A 23,088-nucleotide genomic window follows, 5' to 3' on the forward strand; every position below is an offset into this window, starting at 1 on the left:
AAGTAATATATTTTACTGGTAGATACATTTATTGAGAGTTTTTAATATTTTATTCTTTCTTTCAGGATTTGAGTCTACAAGATCTACACCTGAGTCTATTCTGAACATGACTGGAAGTGAAATGGGGTTTCGTCCTCTTGATCTTGAGAGCTCATTCTTTTCCTATCCAACCTCTCTGCAAACAGGTGAGAAGTGGTTAGTTTACCCAAAAACAAATTTTTTTTTCATTAATTACTCAGCCTATTACTGTTTGAAGCCCGTAACTTCATTCATCCGTGGAACACAAATTAATATATTTTGGATAAAATCCAAGAGCTGTCTGATCCTCTAGACAGCAAGGGGCATGCAATCAGAAAAAGTTTGTACAATATTTAAAATGCAAGCAAAAAAAAAAAAAAAAAAAAAAAGAAAGTAGTGATTTCCAAATTTACTTTGACTTTGCAGACTATATGAATACAAAATATTTCATTTATATATTTTAATATTTATATTTTTGTCTGGTCAACTTTATTTAATTTGTAAATATACATCATTTTCTGTCATTCAGATCTGCAACACATTCCATTGGTTAAATAATGATGTGAAACAGGTGATGTCAACAGGTGATGGTAATTATGATTTGGTACAAAAGCAGCATCCAAGAAAGGTCTAGTACTTTTGGAGCAAAGATGGACCAATGATTGTCAGTTTGCCAACAAATACAAGAAAATTATTGAAATGTTTAAAAACAATGTTCCTCAAGGAAAGACAGGAAGACATTTGGATATTTCACCTTCAACATTGCATAACATAATTAAAAGATTCAATGAATCTGGAGGAATTTTAGTGCGTAAGGGACAAGGGCACAAGCCTAAGGTGAACAACTGTGATCTCTAATCTCTCAGGCGGCACTCCATCAAGAATCGTCATTCAACTATAAGCAATATCACCACATGAGCTCAGGAATACTTTGTCAAACTTTTGTCAAGTACCACAGTACGTAGTTACATCGACAAATGCCTGTTAAAACTGTACTGTGCTACAAAGAAACCCTATGTAACAGTGTCCAGAAGCACCATCGACTTCTCTGGGCTCAGAGGCATCTAGGATGGACCATCACATATTGAAAATGTGTACTGTGGTCAGATGAATTTGTTTTTCAGGAATTTTTGGGGGGAGAAATGGACGCTGTATGATCTGTACCAAAGGAAAAAAGGATCAGCAACAAGTCCAAAAGCCAGGGTCTGTCATGGTATTGGGTTGTGTCAGAGCCCTTGGCAAAGGTGATGCCACCATAAATGCTAAAAAGTACATAGAGATTTTGGAGCACAATATGCTGCCTTGTTTTCCAGGAACACCTATGTTTATTTCAACAAGACAATACAAAACCATATTCTGCACACATTACAAAATCCTAGCTGTGGAGAAAGAGGATACAGGTACTTGACTGGCCTGCTTGCAGTCTCGACCTGTCTCCAATAGAGAATGTGGGGTGCATTTTGAAGCGTAAAATGCAACAAAAAAGACCATGTACTGTTTCCCACCTTAAGACTTGTTTGCGGGAAGAATGGGACAAAATTGCAGTTGAACTACATCACTTGGTGTCTTCATTCCTAAACATCTTTTTTCTAAACAAGTGTTGGAATGGCAACATTACAAAGTGAATGCTTTACTGTAAACACATTACTGTTTCAACTGTTTTTAAAATTTGTGGCAAGAACCAAAATTGGAATACATGTTTGTTTAAAAAACTACAATCATGAGGAACACATTAAATAATGTGCTGTTGTATTGTCTATAATTTAATTCAAGTCAAAGTAAATTTAGAATTTTAAAATACATTTCAATGTATTTTTGCATACCACCACATACAGAGCTTTCAAGAATGTGCATTCTAAACTGACGATGAAGAGAAGAAAAGTTGAATTAAAGGGCACCTATGGTGAAAAATCTACTTTTAAAGCTGTTTGGACAGACGTGTGTAAATGTAGTGTATAGACAGTCATATTGGGGTGATATAAACTCACCAAATTTCAAATTTAACAACATAAAAACGGTGGACCAATTGGAGCGGTTTTCAGATCGACCGCAACTTTACGTAGGAGTGCGGTCCCCCCGCCCACCGAATTGATTGACAGCTGTGCGTATTAACATGTCCTGGTAGTCACATGTATAATCATATCAACAAGACCAGACATGCGCAAAGCAACCGGGAATAAAAGGCCTGTTCAGTTCGCTAGGATCATCAATCATCATCAAATGTGATCATGAGTAAGTTTTACAAGTTTAAAATGTTTTAAAACAGTGCATGTGTGTAATGAATTACAGCGATTTAGCTTAGCTTTACTTCATCAGCACAGCCGCGTGTCAGAACAATTATAAAAGACGCTTCAATCCCGGTTTGTGGACGTTAAATCAGGTTTATTTTGTACATTAACATAACAGATATTCATACAGCAGTAAGGATTAACCTGTATTTTATCACATATGCATGCAAACAGAGTGCGAAGCTAAACGCGCGTGCTCTCTCTCTGTGTGTGTGTGTGTGTGTGTGTGGGTGTCTGGGCTATTGGTGTGTGTCTGCGCTATGTGTGTGTGTCCTCGCTGTGTGTGCGCGTGAACTTTGTAACGACTTTGTGTGTGACCCATGGTTGCAACTAAAAAAAACTGCATCAAATACTGATTGGTAAAGTTCTAACTGTAGTATTTCTCACAAACGCGACGTGAGATCTGCTTCCTGAGGCAGCTAAGGGCGGCGACTGAGGCATGTTGCTGACAGGCACGTGGGAACGGTGGGTGGGGAGGACTAGTCTTAAAGGCCCAGTACAAAAAAACAGCAGCCAAGTTTTACCGGTTATAATACAGACACTTCAGACAGCTATAACAAATACTCTGATGTTTGTTTTGAGCTCAAACTTTACAGACACATTCTGAGGACACAAAATACTTATATTAATCTGAAAAAAGGGGTAACCTAGGTGCCCTTTAAGTTATTTCTATTATTATTAGTGGGTTTTTTTGCACACAAAATAATTTTGGTAACCTCATTAAGTTAGGATCCATGGACTGTTTTGATAATGTTCATGGTACCTTTCTAGGTTTTTAATACAATCCCAAATCAGAAAGAGTTGAAACAGTATGGAAAATGCAAATTAAAAAAAATCTTAATTTAGAAGAGACACACTTTAGATTTGTAAGAAATCATTAAGCTGTATTCCCTCTCCTAACCAGAAGGAGGTGCTCCTGTCTTCTCGCACAACAGGATCCCATTTCAATGCTTCTTCATGAACAGTGGGTGGCACCAATTACTCACCATCTGCTGTGTGCCGCCACTCATGCTTGATTAGCAACACCTGTGTTTTGCCCTATATAAGTGTGTGTGTGTTACAAGCTACTGTGTTTAGTCTTGAGCCATTACTGCCTAGTGTTCTCCAGATTGTCTAGAGAAGCTAAGTGGCACTACTGTTGTGCCTTTTTTGACCACCGTGTCTTATTTGTTTTACTTGTTTACTGGAAGCTCGGCTTCAGTCATTTCTGTTGTACTTTGCGTTCTATTATTCAAGTAAAGATAATTTGTTTATTTTTTCTGAAACCAAAGTCTCAAGTTCCCTCATTAATCTTCTGCTCTTGGGTTCATCTGTAAATGAGTTTGCTCAGCAGGGAAAAGCCCCAGCGTTGTGTCCAAGAGACCCAGGTTCAATCCTCACCTAAACTGACACCTTACAAGATTAGCTCATAAAACTGGATGAAGTTGACTTAATAAAACATTTATTAACATACAAAGTAAATATTATTGTATGCCTGAATATATTAAGATATATAAATGTTAATTTGAATAATTTATTCATCATTTACTTGCACATTCTAAATAATCTTTAAAAAAACACCAACTATTTTTATATATGGTTTGTATATAATGCAGTACTTAATTTAGAAATGAAAAATGAATCATTAAAAGTATGAAAACACAATCATTAAGCACATTATACATGGTCGTTTAAGTCAAGAATACAGCATTTGTAGCTGTATTTATAAACTGCTAACTAACATTTATTAATGTAGAGTTAATGCAGTCACAAGCACTAGCAATCCAGCATTGGCGGATTGCCGGAGAACTACACGCACACCACGCTAGCGAACTACAAGTCCCATCATACACCTCGGACACACCTGTTCTGGATCGCCATTGATTGCATGATGCTTCTTGTCAAAAAATCCTGCATTTGCATCTGCAATTTCGTTGTCCCTTTCCGTGACAGAAGATTCAGCCATACATGAACCCAGCAGGAAGTCTCTACAGGCTACCGCAAGTTCACAATTCCCTCGAGAATCATATCAGGCAGTTTCTGGACATTGCTAATAATTCTACCCCGTGGAATGTTTACCAATCTACCACTAGCTCAGCAGATGGATTCACACTCTTACTTCATAATCTAGTCTTGCTATAGTTCCTCTCCTTGTTCCTGAAATATCATCACCTGAGCCAGAATGGCCATCACCACCAGAGCTGCTGCCATCATCAGAGCTATCACTGCCAGAGCTGCCAGATCCTCTAGAGCTTCCAGATCCTCCATCACCACCAGAGCTGCCAGATACCCCAAAACTACCAGATCCTCCTGAATTACCTGAGTGGCGAGTGCCAGATTCTCCTAAATTCTCAGAGTGGTAGCCACCAGATTCTCCTGAATCCCCTGAAAGGCAGAATCCAGATCCTCATGAGTTCCACGAATGGCCGGAGCCACCATCTTAGTTTCACGAATAGCCAGAGCTGCTACCTGAGTTCCACAAATGGCCAGACACACCACCCGATCATTTTTAACTTTTAGGAGTGCTGTTTCTGTGTTATGTAATTCTCTAAATACAGATTGAAATTTTTTATAAGTATTGTTTCTCTGTAGGAAGGAACATAGTTGAGCAGATATAACTTTTTCTAGTATCTTTGATAGAAAAGGCAGGTTTGAAATGGGTCTATAATTTACAAATTCGTTGGGATCAAGCTGTGGTTTTTTTAACAAGAGACTTAATGACAGTTTAAAAGTTTTAGGACATACCCTAAAAGTAGGGATGAATTCAAAACGTTAAGAACAGGTTTAGAAACTTCTGAAAACAATTGTTTTAATAATTTAGTTGGTATAGGATCTAGCATAGACATTGTTGATTTGGACGAATTTATCAGTTTAGACAGTTCTTCCTCACCTACTGCTGAAAAAGTATGAAGTTTATCCATTAACGGTCTGTAGTGTTATAATTGGGACAATGCTTTAGGAGGCAGCTTAATGGTGCTTATTTTATCTCTGATATCATTGTGCATGTGAAAAAAATTCATTGAAAAGTCATTACTGCTGTGTTGAGAAATGCATGTTGATGCTTTATTTTTAGTTAGATTGGCTACTGTGTTAACCCTAGGCTTGTGTTTATTTTCTTCTAGTAAAGTTGAAAAATAAACTGATCTGGCAGACTTTAAAGCTTTTCTAAAGTTAAGTATGCTTTCTTTCCAGGCCAGAAGATAAACCTCTAGTTTTGATTTCTTCCATCTATGTTCTATTTTCCGGGCTGCTTTAAGTCACGTGCCAGATGGCGACATGGTGCCATGGCGATTTTTTTTTTTTCTCCCTAATCCATTCATTCTTGCGATGTTTCAGCAGCTTAAATGGAGTTCACCTGTGGTAAATTCAGTTGATTGGACATGACTTAAAAAGGCATACATTTGTCTATATAAGGTCCCAGGGTTAATAGTGCATGTCAAAGCACAAACCAAGCATGAAGACAAAAGAATTGTCTGTAGACCTCTGAGACAGGATAATCTCAAGGCACAAGGCTGGGGAAGGTTGCAAAAAAGTTTCTGCTGCTCTGAAAGTTCCAATGAACCCAGACTTAAATCATATTGAACATCTCTGGTGAGATCTGAAATCTGAGGTTTTTTTTTTTATTTCATTTTTTTACTTCATAAAAAGTAAACCGGGGGGTGGGGGGTGGGGGTGGGGTTGGGGGGTGCTATGTGGAAACTTCCACTATGGGGATTTTGTCAGAAACCAATCATCTGGAAGATTATAAAAACGGGCCAATGAAATGGCAATGAGTTGGCGGTGTCAGCGTGCACAGCTGGCATCAATGACAATCAGTCATGCTATAAAGATGCAGCCAGTGCCACGCTCAACATCCTTTTCTAGCTGAAGAGACTTTCACGCTCAACAGCTAAGGGACAATCGTTGTGGCGAAGGAACATAGCATTTCCCTCGGGGAACGAAGGGTTACTTTATTAACCGTAACGTTCCTCTTCAGATGGGGAACTCCAATGCTATGTGGAAACTTCCACTATGGGGAAATCTATGGAAGACGGCGCAACGAAAGAACCTTACCGCGTCCCTGGTGAAGGGCGTGCCACGCAGTAGAGCGAGCGCACCTACAACGCCCAGAGACACAGTCTTCCAACGTGTCCCCTGGCCCTTACTTCCCTTTTCAGGAACAGTACATTTTTCGTGTACAGTCGCAATAACCCAGTAAAATAGGTTTTAGTACGACAGTACGTTGGGAAAGCGTTCAGTCCCGATAAGGAGGACGCTGCGGAGCTCACCTGCTACCCAGAGGGGAGACCTGGTGACAATCTGTGGACTAGCCCAGAGATGGGGAGTCCATGCATAAGGATGGTTAGCGGGGAGGGAAGACACAAGCCCGCCTAGAAGGGGGGACTAAACCTTGGCTGAATGAGTGTATGGGATCGCCAGCTGGGATCACGCATAGCAGGCACCTCTACCCAGAACGCGGGCTGACCAGCGGGCATGCCAACAACGTAACGGGCCAACACCTGACTCCTTCGCTGAGTCAGATGCTGGGGGCATCAGAGAAACTCTGCAGTGTTCGCCAAATGGGGAACTGAACTGACAAACCTGAAAAAGCGCACGTATCTCCGGGTTAGGGAGAATGGCGCAGCAAGCGTGTTTCGACACCTCAACCGAATCGTTTCCTTAATCACCAAGGGTTACCTAATACCCTTGTGGAAACCGGCTCCACTCGCAGATTGTAAAACCTTGCAAATGTATTGGGTGTCACCCAACCCGCAGCTCTACAAATGTCTGTCAGAGAGGTGCAGCATGCTAACGCTCAGGAGGATGCAACGCTCTCACCCCCGGGGGACATGGCTCACCCTGGCTCTGAGGGAGTGGATGCCAAGCGAGGGAGATGGCATCCACTATCCAGTGGGCCAACCTCTGTTTAGATATGGCACTTCCCTTCTGCCGACCACCGTAACAGACAAAGAGCTGGTCAGAGGATCTAAAGCTCTGAGTGCGGTCCACATATATTCGCAAAGCGTGAACAGGACACAACAATGAAAGGGCTGGGTCTGCGTCCTCCGTGGGCAGCGCTTGCCAGCTCACTACCTGATCCTTAAACGGTATGGTAGGAACCTTGGGCACATAGCCGGGCCGGGGTCTCAGGACAACATGAGAGTAGGCCAGCCCGAATTCTTGGCACGAGTCACTGATTGAAAATGCCTCCAGGTCCCAACCCTCTTAATCGATGCCAACGCGACCAGCAGAGCTGTCTTCAAGGACAGAAATGTCAAGGAGACTGAGTCGAGTGATTCGAAGGGATCCCCACGTAGGCTCGTTAGCACTACCACGAGATCCCGAGAGGGCATGAAACGAGATGCTATCGTCTTGCACCCAAACTCCAGGGGCTGAGAGTGGGAGAGAAAGGAGACCATTCTCTCGTGCTCTGTGAGCCATTGGCGAAATGCACCAATCCTGCAAGCTGGAAGACATAGCGTCCCAGACTCGCAGTGTTCGGGCTGTCACATCCGGAGAAGGGGAAAAATGCTCTTTCATTGAGCATTTGATGGCGTTTTTTTTTTTTTTTTACATCGTTAAATGAAGTGCCCTGCCCTCCAAAGAGCAAATTCCCTCCTCCCCAGATGGCCCGTCTCAGGGACGCTTTGCGGTTCGTTTACCAAACTTAGTGGCACCCTGGGGCAGGGGACGCTAGTTGCCTGCGAGATGCTCGGCGCAGCCGCTTGGCCGGAGGCGCAGGGGGGGCAGTGGAGCAAAAGCTACAGGCGAGTATTCTTGACGAAAAGCAGTGGGTGTGGATAGCTCGGCGGGGGGAAGCGGTCATACAATCCCGCCGATAAAGATATCGCCTATCGCCTCCAACTGCTCAAACACAGGCGAATTCCTGGGCAAATTCACCGACGGTGTCGCCGAACAGGCCAGCCTGGGATATGGGTGAGTTAAAAAAGTGAACTTTGTCAACAACACGCATAATCACCAGGTTTAGCCTGAGGTGGCGTTCCTGGATCACAGATGTGATCATTGTCGGGCCGGGCCAGCGCCTGCGCTTCGTAGCGCTGGTTGGTGGCCATAGTATGCATGGTGAGGGCAAAGGCGCACACTGCGTGAGCCTACTGTGCCCATCCAGGAAGAAGGGGATGGGGAGGCTTAGAAGGTCTTGCTTTCATCCTCCACATCACACCCCTCTAATCGGTCCGGCCGCAGGGCTGGGGATAAACCATCTCTAGAGTCAGCCTGGGGAAGCACAGCCACAAAGTCTGCTTCTAGATTCGACGCCGCGCTCATCATCCCGGAGGGAGCGAGCGGGTTCGAATCCTCAACAGACCTTGACAGCCCACCCTCCAAGGATGGTGAGGATGCGCATGCAGACCGGGCAGAAAAAAAGCGCCCTCAAGACTGCGTGAGATTATGCATGCAAAACGAGTGCAAAGCTTAACGCGATGTCTCTCTGTGTGTGTGTGTGTCTGCGCTATATGTGTGTGTGTCTGCGCTATGTGTGTGTGTGTGTGTGTACTCGCTGTGTGTGTGCATGAACTTTGTAATGACATTGTGTGTGACTCATTGTTGCAACTCCACAAAAAATGCATCAAATACTGATTGTTAAAGTTCTTACTGTAGTATTTCTCACAAACGTTACGAGAGATCTGCTTCCTGAGGCAGCCAAGGGCGGCAATTGCTGACAGGCACATGGGAACGGTGGGCGGGGAGGACTAGCCTTAAAGGCCCAGTACAAAAAAACAGCAATAACTTTTTCCCAGCTATAATATAGACACTTCAAACAGCTATAATATATAATCTGATGGGTGTTTTGAGCTTAAACTTTACAGACACATTCTGGGGACACGAAAGACTTATATTAAATATGAAAAAAAGAGGTAACCTATGTGCCCTTTAATAAATAATTAATATTAACTTCCGGCCAACATATTGAAGCAAAGGGGGGGGGGGGGGGGGGTTATGGCTCTTCAAAGGCACTTTTTAGGCAGCGAGTGTTTCAATACATTGGATTCATTTTGAAATTAAAACAGACCTTAAACTGGCTCAATCCCTGATCAGTGCTCTGACTACTGAACAATGGAGCTGATTGAGACCGATTCAGATGCACCCACGTTAGCAGCTGACGGTACTCATGTTTACTGAAAAAACGCAAACTCATGTAATGCCGGGAGAAAGTAATGGCTTATTAAATTAACTCCTTATCTGACTGACTGCAGCTAATCTCTAGCATGAATCCAGAAGTTAGTTTTATGGTTAACATTACATGGTAACGCAATCTAACTGTCAGCTTAGACCTATGAAGTATTAATTTGTAAACCTGTACCTATTGCAGAATGACAATCGTTCCAGCTAAAGATATGCATATGTATATTATTCGAAAGTGAATTTCTAAAGAAAAACACATTTGTGGTATATGCTTACCATTGTGGATGTGCAAATGTCTGAGTAGTCTCCAGGACTGTAGGTGATGCTTCTGCTGTTGGATGAATGGATGTATCAGAAATTGTATGCTAGATAATAGGAAGTTGATTATTGGGCATGCGCAGATGAAAAGCAAGACGGAAAGATTTTTTTTTTCCATGGGTCAAAATAGTTTGAAGATTAACATGAGTCTTGAAAACAAACTTCTCAATCTGATCTATGGCAAATGGTCTGCAAATGCAGCTGAATACTGTTTTGGAGGCTCGAAATATCTTCAATCAATTTCAGTCTGGTTTCCGTAAGCATCACTCAGTAAGATTATTAGTAGTTTTAAAGGTATATCTTACCACTGCTATGCAGATGATGTACAGTTATATTTTTCTTTTAGCCCTGACAGGCTAGACAAACTGTCTCTCTTGCAGGATTGTTTAGTCTCCATTAACAAATGGATGGCAGACAATTTTCTGCAAGTGAACCCTGATAAAACAGAAATGTAAATTTTTGCTCCAAATAGCATCACCCCAATGATCAGGCAAGTTTTTGGGGGTGTGTCATCTTCAAATTGCAGTGATATTAGAAATCTTGGTGTCACTTTTGATCCAGCTCTGTGTTGTAATAGCCATGTTAAATCTGTTGTTCGTACATGCTTTTTTCACCTGAGGATCATCGCAAAAATCAGAGATATTGTGTCTAAGGAAGAGATGGAGATGCTTGTCCATGCCTTCATCTTTTCTCCATTGGATTATTGTAATGTTCTGTTCACTTGTCTGAACAAATCCTCTATGGAGCGATTGCAAGTTGTGCAGAATGCAGCAGCGAGGCTTTTAACTAACAGCAGTAGGAGGTCACACATTACACCTGTGCTTAAGCCACTTCACTGGCTTCTTATTGGTTTTAGAGTAAATTTTAAGGTTCTGGTCATTACATATAGAGCTCTGCTTGGTCAAGCACCCCTGTATATTCAAGACATTTTAAGCAGTCTCTCTTGTAGCGGGTCTCTGAGGTCTTCTGGCAAAGAACTGTTAGTCATTCCCAGAACTCGTCTTAAGACTAAAGGTGATCGTGCTTTCTGTGTGGTGGCTCCACGGCTTTGGAACTCTCTCCCGATAGCACTGAGAACTCCAAGATCAGTTGAACTTTTTAAAAGGCATTTAAAGACACACATTTTAATTAGCTTTTAATTAACATTATTAGTGTTTGTGTATTTGTATTTTTAATTAGTTTTAAAATGTTTTTATAGTTCTTTTACTCTCATGTGTTTTTTTAGTTGGTTTCTCTTATTGTAAAGCACTTTGTGACTCAATGTCTGTGAAAGGTGCTATATAAATAAACCTTTACTTACTTGCTTGTAACGTGGATGATGACGAAAAACACCTTTTAGAAGAAAAAGGACCTGTTCAACATGTAATGTTTTTGATCCAGCAAGAGGAGCTCACAGATTGTGCCATGAAATTTATAAAAATGCAGACTGTATCTGAGCACAAAGGGTTTATTCATTTGGTTGTTAAATAAAATGTATTTCACTGCTATTTTCCTATTAAATATCTTGTATTATAAGTTCTGTGGCTGTCACTAATCACTAAGTGGTCTAATTAATGTGGATATAACTTTCACTTTAGACTAGGGGGTCAAATTGGCTTTATTAGTCCTGTAATAATGACATGTTAGCCTTAATTAACTGCTAATGGTGTTTATTACACACTATGTTAGCTGCAAACTACCAGTAATTAAACATAATTAGTAGCTTGTTGTTCAGTTACACAATGAAACAAAGAAATAATATATGGCTTATCAAATTGTAAATAATGGTTAAAATGCCTTTACTTTATGTTGAGTTAATCATGAATTATGTGTTTGCTCATGCTTAACTGATGCATAATTGTGAACAAGTTAATCATGATCTACAAGTTTAACTAAGCTTAACTAATGCATAATAAATGCATCACCCTTAAAATGATGAAGGATTGGACTGTTAAGCACTGAGAGTAACATATTTCTGTTTGTGTGGTTTTTGATAGAGGAGCTCGCTGCAAGTATTATACGCTCACACAAAGAGACAACTCAGTATCGAGCAGAGGAACTGCAGGCTCTCAGATGGAAGGTTTTCAGCAGGGAGGAGATCCACATATACCAGAGCAAAGTACATGTTGTTTATTCTTATAGAACTACACTAATTTTAAACCCTACATTTTATATATATATATATATATATATATATATATATATATATATATATATATATATATATATATATATATATATATAGGTTTTTTCCAAGAAATACATAATAATAATAATAATAATAATAATAATAATAATAATTATGCTATGGCCAATAAATAATCTTTGCTGATTTAAAATAGAGTTGGTTAGCCTAAACTTTAACCTTGTTTCTACTCATCAGCTTCTTTAAACAATGTTGCCACCTAGAGGACAAACTATCAAAACAATACATTCATTGCACATGAGCAATTTAAGCGTATACATTATGTGCAGTTAGAAAGGTCAGACTTTATGTATACAGTACACTTTGTTCTTAACTGTGAGAAACATGTAAAAAACTGCAACATTAGTCACATATTTGTTTTTCTGCAAGAAGATTAATTGTAAAAAATAAAGTTTTGAGTATGGTACATACATTTCTTAGACATACAATTTATTGTTAAATTATCTGGCATGAAGTCACAAATACAAGAAATTAAATGACAGTTATGTGATATATAAAGTAATGACTTAAAAAATGTTTGAATCAAAGTTTTGATATTGTCTTTTTTCACTTTCTTTCTCTCCTTCTCTCTCTGTAGCCAGTGGATGAGATGTGGCAGCACTGTGCTGTACGTTTGACAGATGCCGTTCAGTATGTGGTGGAATTTGCTAAACGTATCCCAGGATTCCGTCAGCTTTGTCAGAATGATCAAATTGCTCTCCTCAAGAGTGGTGAGGCATATATGTCAGTAAATTAAAGACTGATAATGTTACTTCTGTTACTACTATCCTGTTTCTTTCTTTAAAAATCTTGTCACTTTTCTCGCTTTGTCATGAGAATGTCTCCTTATTCTTATCCTTCTTCCTATAATTATTTGTATTGTATTCTCTCCTTTCTTTTTTTGTGTGCTTTGCTGTTGTTGTCACTAGGGTCCATGGAAGTAGTTCTAGTCCGGATGAGTCGGATGTTTAACACAGCAAACAACACAGTATTTTTTGATGGCAAATTTGCAGGAACAGATCTCTTCAAATCTCTTGGTGAGCTAAAGGAATATTTTGGGTTATAACGTCATTGCTTCATAAACATGTTTTTACAAAAACATTTTACACACACACCAAAAGTGGTGAAAATGATAGCTTGATATGGGTTACAGAGGTGGGTATGGCAATATGGCTATATTGGAGAGAAATCTGAAACTCAACAGTATAGTTGCAAAACGTGCACTTTTTGCCATTTCCAGGTGTTGTGCTTCAGCAAACTCCTCCTAGGGATTTCATCAGATCAACATTAAAATTACGTATTGTTATCTAAAGACGATAGCGATGTTAAATTGCAAAGATCTAGAGTTTTTGTCAAAGGCCATGTCCGTGGCAGCCTCAAAAACTTTGATGTTTCACCACAAAACAGGAAGTTGTTATAACTCAGGCATGCATTGTCTAATCTGCCTCAAAATCCACGCATTTGATACAAGTCCTGACCTGAACACGTGTATATATATATACACGTATATATGTATATATATACATCAGTGAAACCCAAATGCCTTTGTGATTTTAAATTGTAAAGATATAGAGTTTTCATTGAAGGGCATGTCCGTGGTGGACTGACAAATTTCAGTGTGTTGCCATGCAAGAGGAAGTACTTATAACTTAGCCACACAATATCTCATCTGCCAGACAATTTACATAATTATTATTATTTATTAATGCATTTATTGGGTAAAATAAAATTGCTACCTTTACTGTAATAAGTCCCCATCCAAAGAAGTGATTAAGGTTTATACACAGTCATAGCCATACATGCAAAGCTAAATATATATTTAATATTTAAAAGAAAAAATGTAAAAAGATCAGATCTCTGTGTGGAGCACTGGCTGTTGCCAGACTCCTTGTGCAAATAAAAATCTCTGAATAATTACAATTAATAGCAAAACGTAAAACAGACATACTTTTGAAAATTGAGTCATACTTCTGTGGTTATTTTAGTTGAAGTAACCTAAAAGTTATACAAAAGTAGTGTAACACCTTTCTGAGACATTAATATTGTAACTAATTACCAAAAACAACAACAACTTAAAAAAAAACAGTAACTCGTACTATATAATATATTACATTGTGGAAGTAACTTGCCCCACTGTGTTTGTGACATTGCTAATGTTCGTTAGCACCAGGATTAGATGTTAAATTGTCTATGCATAATTTACGTAACATAGCAGATGTTACATTAGAATTTGTGGATTTCTTTAAATTGGTAAAAAAGATAATTTGTAAAAGATTTTAAATAATTATATATATTTTTGTTATTGGTCTTTAATTTTTAAAGCTGCTTAAACAACTAATTGGAGATTTATATCCTCTTGTCCCTTTAGAAAAATAGTTAATCTTTACTCATGAGTAAATTTTGACTTTTACTTGAGTATATTTATAGACATGTAGCCACCTATGTACTTTTTGACAGAGTGGCCCCCAAGCTACATTTTTTATTTATTTATTTATTTATTTTTAATAATTTAAGGCAAATTACAGTAAAAAAAGACAAACTATTATATTTTAAGAAATATAGATAGTTTCAACAGTGCATACAATGAAATAATAATAATAATAACAATAAAAATTACCAACAAAAAAAAGGGTAAATAATAATGTGGCATAACAAAAACTACAATTGTACAATTTGTATCACACAATACACTCTACTTTGAAAAGGAAAACAATCAATTTGCTGGAATAAGGACTGTTCTTGCATATATTTCTTAAACGGGTCCCAAATTTTCTGAAACTGATTAGACGAACCTCTGGACAGTCAAATTTTTTCCAACTTTAGGAAGAAGAGGACATCACAGATCCACTGTGTTTGGGTTGTAGGTTTCTGATCCTTCCACCAAAGCAATATTAGTTGTTTGGCCAGGAGCCCAACAAAAGCAGTGCAATCAGATTGTATCTTTGTAAGATTATATGACATGGGAAAAATCCCAAAAATGGCAATCAGTGGGCAAGGGGAGATAGATACACCCCAAAACAGATTTAAAAAGTGTTCCAAAAGCAGTTAAGCTTTAAACAAGACCAAAACATGTGCGTGAGTGGCTGGGAATTACAACAATTACAAGCAGGATCTATATGCTGAAAGTGCTTTGAGAGCTTTGGGTTTGTCCAGTGTACATGATATACAATTTTGCACAAAGTCCATGTCTTGCACAAACAGAGAACTTATGAATTCGGCATAAGACTAATTCCCAATCCGCATCTGAAATTGTACTTCCCAGATCGTCTTTTCACACACATTTTATCTGTTTAAGCAACAGCTAAATAAGTCCAAGTATGCCCAAATACAGACAAAGGAAGAGCCAGAGAGAGCAACCAGCAGTTGAGAAACTTTCACAGGTGTGACCGAGCTATTGTTAGAAGCCAAGAGTGGCAAGACAAACCCTACGTTACAGAGCAAAGACATGAGGTCTTAGGGAGAATAATGGATATGGTATAATTACCATGGAGCTAAGTTAGACTCCCCCAGTTATGGAAAACCTGCTTGCCTCTCTTATCAATCTCCAGGTTCAATGTTAGCTAGAAATAGCTGACTGAATCAGCTTAGGGAATTGGCAAAAGTTTAACCCTGATTCCCCTGGTAGCAACACAGTTATACCTTACAGATGTCAACTATGCTTTGTCTTATATCCCAGAGGCATATATGGCTAAGAAGCTCCTCCTACTGAGGAAGACAACCTCACTGTATGTACATGACTTTATGGAATGACAGAATCCCGCTGTTGCTGAAAACTATTAGGAACTGTGTAGAGCTCTGAGAACCAAATACACTATGTATAAGAACCCCTCTGCTTCTTGTCTCCCTGCTCTGCAGATGAAACAAGATGAAACAAACTCCCAGAGAGTATTATAAATGGTTGCGTAGAGTATTCTTTCATGGCACAGACTCCCTTAGAGCAGAGGAAGATGTGATGTTAAAAAGCCTGTTTATAAGCAACTACATTCTGCCATTATTAAAGCCCTTTCACTTATTGTTGATGTTGATAGCCTGTCTGCAGTAGAGCTGAGATAGCCAAGAGAGCCTGGGAAAATGAGAAGGTAAGCACAGGAAGAAGGGACAGAGAATCAGGTGCCCATGTGTTTGATTTTAGGGATGTGAGTGAGACTCCCTTTGAGTTAGAAGGATCAGAACTCCCCCGTTCAAGAAGTGAGCTTGTCAGCAGCTATACCTACTCATGTCAACCAAAGTCTCATGATCTCAAACAGGGTGTCAAAGGCCTTAAGCCTTCACGGGAAAGGGAATCCAAGGGCAGCAGGTATTAAAAGGAGTTATTGTACTGAAAGGAGACAGGTTCAGGAGACCTAGTAATAATTCTAAAGACAATGCTATGTGGTGTAGCTATATAAGCTCAGTTTATGAATATTAATGATCAATATTATAAGTTATTATTAATAAGGAATATTGAGAATGAACTTATAGTTAATTTAAGTTATTAAATATAACAATGGATGTCACAGTGGTGCAGTGGGTAGCATGATCGCCTCACAGCAAGAAGGTCGCTGGTTGAAGCCCCAGCTGGGTCAGTTAACATTCCTGTGTGGAGTTTGCTTGTTCTCCCTGAGTTTGTGTGGGTTTCCTCTGGGTGCTCTGGTTTCCCCCACAGTCCAAAGACCTGCGGTATAGGTGAATTGAATAAGCTAAACTGGCTGTAGTGTGTGTCTGTGAATACAAGTGCGTATGGGTGTTTCCCAGTGTTGGGTTGTGGCTGGAAGGGCATCCACTGCGTAAAACATATGCTGGATACATTGGCGGATCATTCTGCTGTGGCGACCCTTGATTAATGAAGGGACTAAGCAAAAATGAATGAATGAAATATAACTGTAGCTATGTTTCCATCCACCTATTTTTATGCGCATTTTGCTTATGCGCATTAAAATGGTTGATGGAAACGCCATGATGCGCATAAATTTAGAAAATGCGCATAAAAAAAATCTTATCTGCATAATTCAATTCAATTCACCTTTATTTGTATAGCGCTTATACAATGTAGATTGTGTCAAAGCAGCTTCACATAAAAGGTCACAGTAAATAGGAACAGTGTAGTTCAGTTTGTAGTGTTTAAGTTCAGTTCAGTTTAGCTCAGTTCAGTGTGGTTTAATAATCACTACTGAGAGTCCAAATACTGAAGAGCAAATCCAACGATGCGCAGCTCTACAGATCCCGAAACATGCAAGCCAGTGGCGACAGCGGAGAGGGAAAAAAACTTCACTAAAGGCGGAAGTGAAGAAAAAAAACCTTGAGAGAAACCAGGCTCAGTTGGGCACGACCATTTTAATTTCTCCGCTGGCCAAACGTTTTGTGCAGAGCTGTAGTCTCAGTGGCGGAGGCTGGAAGCTGGCCTCAGCGAAGACTCGTCTGTCTCTGGAGCGTCACAGGAATCAGTCTCATGTTCTCCACTCCTCCATGGCCATCACAGTAGCTGCTCAGGATTCGGCCAGGTTCAGGATATAAAACCTTGGGATCATCTCGTCGTTGGTCTTGGATCGAATCAGTGACTCTGCATAGTCTGAGGGCCTCGGGAAGAGTATCCCCAGGTGGAAATGGAGAATAAAGAAAATAATTAGCGTAGCTGATGTTCACAGTGTATATCAACAAGATGCATAACCTGTGTGGAAGCCCCCAAGTGGTGCACTAAGTGTATGCTTTACTGAACAGATAGGTCTTTAATCTAGTTTTGAATTGGGAGAGTGTGTCTGAGCCTCGGACGTTATCAGGAAAGCTATTCCAGAGTTTAGGAGCTATAAATGAGAAGGCTCGACCTCCTTTACTCGACTTTGCTATTCTAGGTACTACCAGAAGCCCTGAGTTTTGAGACCTTAAAGAGCGAGTTGGATTGTAGCGAGACAGAAGATTGGTTAGATAAACAGGAGCTAGATTATTTAAAGCTTTATATGTAAGAAGCAATATTTTAAATTCAATACGAAACTTAACAGGCAGCCAGTGTAAGGAGGATAAAATTGGGGTGATGTGATCAAATTTTCTAGACCTGGTAAGAACTCTGGCAGCTGCATTTTGTACTAATTGAAGTTTGTTAATAGAGGATGCTGGGCAGCCAGCAAACAGTGCATTACAGTAGTCCAGCCTAGAAGTCATAAAAGCATGGACTAGCTTTTCTGCATCTGAGATGGATAGCATACTTCGTAACTTAGCGATATTTCTCAGATGAAAGCAAGCAGTTTTTGTGACATGGGATATATGATTTTTAAAAGTTAAATTACTGTCTAATATGACACCCAGATCTTTTATAGTAGAGCTAACGCTAACTTTGTATCCCTCTAATTGTAGGTCGAGTTGTGAGATCTGCTGTGTACAGGATTTTGGCCCAATAAGTAATAATTCTGTTTTGTCTGAGTTTAAGAGAAGATAATTGTTGGTCATCCAGTCTTTAACATCTTTAATACACTCAGTTAGCTTGGACAGATTAGACATCTCGTCAGGTTTAGTTGAAATATATAATTGAGTATCATCTGCATAGCAGTGAAAGCTGATCCCATGTCTTCTAATAATGTCTCCCAGGGGTAGCATGTATATTGTAAACAGCAAAGGGCCTAAAACTGATCCTTTAGGGACCCCGTATTTTACTGGGCTGATTTGTAAAGGCTGTCCATTAATATTCACAAACTGGTAACGGTCAGATAAGTATGACTTAAACCATTGTAGGGCATGTCCCTGGACACCTGTAGACTTTAAGCGATTAATAAGGATACCATGGTCAATGGTGTCAAATGCCGCACTAAGATCGAGTAGAACTAATAGCGAGATGCACCCTTGGTCAGCAGCTAAGAGTAAATCGTTGGTTATTTTCACTAATGCAGTTTCTGTACTGTGATGAGCTCTGAAACCTGACTGAAACACTTCAAAAACATTGTTGGTCTGCAGAAAGGATCATAATTGAGCAGAAACAACTTTTTCTAGTATTTTAGATATAAATGGAAGGTTTGAAATAGGCCTATAATTAGCTAAGTTGCTGGGTTCCAGTTGTGGTTTCTTAATAATAGGTTTAATAACAGCTAACTTGTAAGGATTTGGAACATGGCCTAAAGATAAAGAAGAGTTGATAATGTTAAGAAGAGGTTCTCCTATAACAGGTAACAATTCTTTCAGTAACTTTGTTGGAATTGGGTCCAATATACACGTAGCTGATTTAGAGCTATTTATAATTTTGTCTAGCTCTTCCTGTTTTATGATTTTAAAGCACTGTAGGTTATTTAGATTCAGAGACGTGTTTACTGGATCTGAAGTATAAGGCGGTGCAGAAAGTTTAATATCTCCTATTTTCTGTCTAAAGCCTTCTATTTTATCACTGAAAAAATTCATGAAGTCATCACTACTAATTTGCGGTGGAACGTTTTGTTACAAAGATGACCGATTATTTGTTAATTTAGCAATGGTGTTAAATAAGAATCTAGGATTGTTATGATTATTTTCTATCAGTTTGCGGAGGTGCTCAGCCCTGGCAGATTTTAAAGCCCTCCTATAGCTGGACATACTGTCTTTGTATGCAATTCTAAATACTTCTAAATTAGTTTTTTTCCATTTACGTTCCAGGGCACGGGTTGCTGTTTTGAGAGCGCGGGTTTGACTATTATACCACGGTGTAGTTTTATTCTCTCTAGCCTTTTTTAGTTTGATGGGTGCCACAGTATTTAGAGTGCTAGTAAAGATGGCATCCATACTGCTGGTTACTACATCAAGGTCATTTGCGTTTGCGGGTGCATTTCGAAGTAGAGAGAGATCAGGTAAGTTATTTATAAATTCATAACAGAGTAGGATAATTTTTTTTATTTGATAAGAAAAGATGCAGATAAACTATGATGGAACCACTTTTACCGCACAAATTTCAGTATGCGAATTAAAAAAGGTCATGTGATTTTGTGATAAGAGTTCATGTGATGATGAAAATGTGTGTAAATGGACACACCATTAGGCTGAGCACATTGTAAAACATCTGAAATGTTGTTTAGGTCATTCTAAAATGCCTTACCGTTTAGGTATTAGTGTTATTATATTATTAATGACCTCCAGAATCAAGAGTGTCAGTGCTCCGCGTCTGACACCTTCAAACGCCACCGCGCGTTCACTGCCTGTCATGATTGCCTTCTAAGGTGCAAATCATTTATTAAATGAAGAAAAGATTGACGTAGCTTCTCCAACTGCAGCAAATTCAGTTTTTACTGTTGATATATTTCACTTAATCAGAAAGTGACTGTTTTGTTTGCTTTAACTCGTTGGATGGAAACGCTGTTTTATTCGCAGGTTTTTTATGCGAAAATCCAGTTTTGCGCATAAAGTTCATTCGCATTTTTGGATGAAAACATAGCTAATGGCTTTGCCCACTCGTTTGAGCAGACTTTTAATTGTTTATTTATTTAGAAAACAAATTATAGCTACTTCTCTTAAAGTAGATTAATAGTTTATAAGTTGTATTAAACTGAATAAGCTGGTAGCAAGGATCTTTACCTATAAAGTGACCATTTCTGTGAGGCAGACGAAGGCAGTCCAATGTGGTTAAAAAGTGATTTATTGACTAGTCTAAAATATAACAAACAAATGTACACAACATAACAACAAAAACACAGAAACAGAAAGCAAGGAAAATTAAGAGTTTAGATAAAAGAATGGCAAATCTAATAGTCCCATACGACTATTAAGAACCACCAGGACTATGAAAACACCAATTTGATAAAGGGGCACAGCTTTAAAAAGGCATGACTACCTGCATTTTTGGGTTTTCTCTCTCTTCCTGAAATTTTCTCAGATGCTTGGAAGTAGGGAAGTCCTTTTGTCGTTTCCGTGGAGTTTGTGGCACAGACCAGAGGATATGCGGAGCACAATCTTTGTTATAATTTTGCAGAAAATAAGAAAAGTGGACAAAAAAGGGGTTTTCCCTAGTGGGGTTACTTCCAGAGACTTTCACACCCATTCTTGGTTCCAGGGCAAAGTTTGAGTAGGAGATTTTCGTTAGGTGCGTTCGACTTGAACCACATCTGCAGCCTGCAGCTGGTGATCAACGAGATTGGCAGAGCGCAGGCGGGGGTGGAGTTAACTTAAAGAGCCCATATTATGGGTTTTTGAAAATGCCCTTCCATGTAATGTGTAACACAGCTCTAAGTGAAGTGAAATATCCAGCTAAGGCTTAAATCTGTAAGTGTACAGTGTTTAAAACTATTGATTCAGCTATAAAAGACTTTACTCATAGTGCTTCAAACGAGTCGTCTTGATAACAAGTGTAACATGTCCATGTATTTATTATTTATCTACTTGCGTTACTTTGTCGCCCTCTAGTGTTTTGTTGCTGTTTGTGTTTTGATTAAGTTGAATCCTCCGCACCTGCAGACCATTGACCGCCAGCGATTTAAGAGCTCGCGCAGCAGCACTTCAGAGACGGGGATTTGAGCGGCCGTCCAGACGTGGAGTTGTGCTCCTTTTGTGTTCAGCCTTCGTTTATTGTGTTTTCTCCCCACACTTTGTTTATATTTGGTTTTTCAGTTAATAAAACCCCTAGACCTATCCGTTTTGTGTTTTTCCCTCATTTAATGTTGTGACCGTGGTCGTAACATTAATTGGGGGCTCGTCCAAAAAAGCTTTCGATTATGCTTCAGCTGTTTAGTGTGGTAGGAAAGATGTATGGCCACCCCGTTCATTTCGTGATTCATCTGGATATGCTTTCGTGTGAGTGACCTTGCATCCCATATGTGAGTATTTGCCCTATTTAATTTAGTTGCTGGGTAGGTTGTGGACCTGCCACTTTGTTGTTTTGCTTTTTTTATTTTTGTGGTTATTCGGAGTGGGGGTACGCTTCAGAGCACCTGCTGCTGATCTATCAATTGGGTCAGTACACGGTGTTCATGATTTCAGCGTTTAAAGTCACCTCGAGCCCCTTACGCCACTGAAGATTAGGGAAAACTGTTGTGTTAAATGGGGTAAATACATTAGTTTTGAGGGGATTGCATTTGGTTACGAATTTTGTGAATTTAAATTGAAAACCTTTCAATTTCGTGTGTTTCGTAGACCTGGTATTATTACAGCCTGACTGTGTGTGCGGCTGTGTGTGTATATGAGTAAGTTGGCAAAATTCAATTTTGTTAATGATTTCTGCTTAATAAGGTGAGTTGATACTCTTTCGTTTAGATTATTTGATGGTTTAAATATTTGTAAACGTTTGGTTTAAAATATTTATCGTTAAAACCATTATTTAATTGTTTTTGTGAGCATAACTGCGTACGTCGGAGATGGTGTCTATAGTTGACACATTTCGGGAGTCTCCTTCTAAAGAACTGCTTTTCTCGTGCACAAAAGAGCAGGTATTGCAAATTGCAGAGTCTTTTGAAATTGAAATTGCTCCAAGATATAAGACTTTGAAGGAAACTCTACGAAATGTGTTAAAAGGTTATTTGGTGGAATTGGGCGTTTTAGAAATGCCTGCAGAGACTGTTAGTCTTGTGGAGGAAGTGGCTGATCCTTCAGTAAGTGAAAACATCATTCGTTTGAAACAATTGGCATTAAAAGAAAAAGAAATTGAGTTAGAAAATGCTAAATTAGAGTTGCGTAAGCGTAAAATCGATCATCAAAATGCAGTAAAGCGTATAGAATTAGAGATGAGCGGGAAAATTGTAGTCTCTAATGAATTTGACGTTGGTCGAAATCACAATATGGTTCCTCCTTTTTGTGAAAAGGATGTTGAGAAATATTTTTGTCACTTTGAGAGAGTCGCTGCTTCTTTGAAGTAGCCGGAAAATGTTTGGTCACTGCTATTGCAGTGTGTGTTAACCGGTAAAGCACAAGAAGCATACGCTTCATTGTCTATTGAAGAAACAGCTGACTATGAGCTGGTGAGAGCTGCTATATTGAGAGCATACGAGTTGGTTCCGGAGGCATATCGACAGCATTTTCGGCATTATATAAAACTTCCAAACCAGTCTTATGTTGAGTTTGCGCGAGAGAAAGAGATGTTGTTTGATCGGTGGTGCATGTCTCAAAAAGCCGAGAGTAAGGAACAAGTGAGACAACTTATTCTTTTGGAAGAGTTTAAAAATTGTGTACCAGCTGCTCTTTCTACTTATCTTAATGAACAGAAGGCTGATACACTCCACAAAGCTGCTACTTTGGCAGATGACTTTGTTTTAATGCACAAAATCACGTTTAAAGAGAAAC

General features: G+C 39.3%; 1 protein-coding gene across 1 annotated transcript in view; it reads left to right on the forward strand.

Annotated features, from left to right (window-relative positions):
- Positions 1-23,088, forward strand: part of rorc (RAR-related orphan receptor C) — a 101,185-nt gene that overhangs the window by 30,923 nt on the left and 47,174 nt on the right. The window contains exons 5-8 of the mRNA XM_056476195.1: positions 66-185; positions 11,705-11,826; positions 12,491-12,623; positions 12,822-12,929. Of these exons, the coding sequence (XP_056332170.1) occupies positions 66-185; positions 11,705-11,826; positions 12,491-12,623; positions 12,822-12,929 (483 nt within the window). The remainder of the gene's footprint in view (positions 1-65; positions 186-11,704; positions 11,827-12,490; positions 12,624-12,821; positions 12,930-23,088) is intronic.

The sequence above is a fragment of the Danio aesculapii genome, chromosome 16 (assembly GCF_903798145.1).
Source record: "Danio aesculapii chromosome 16, fDanAes4.1, whole genome shotgun sequence".
NCBI classification, from domain to species: domain Eukaryota; kingdom Metazoa; phylum Chordata; class Actinopteri; order Cypriniformes; family Danionidae; genus Danio; species Danio aesculapii.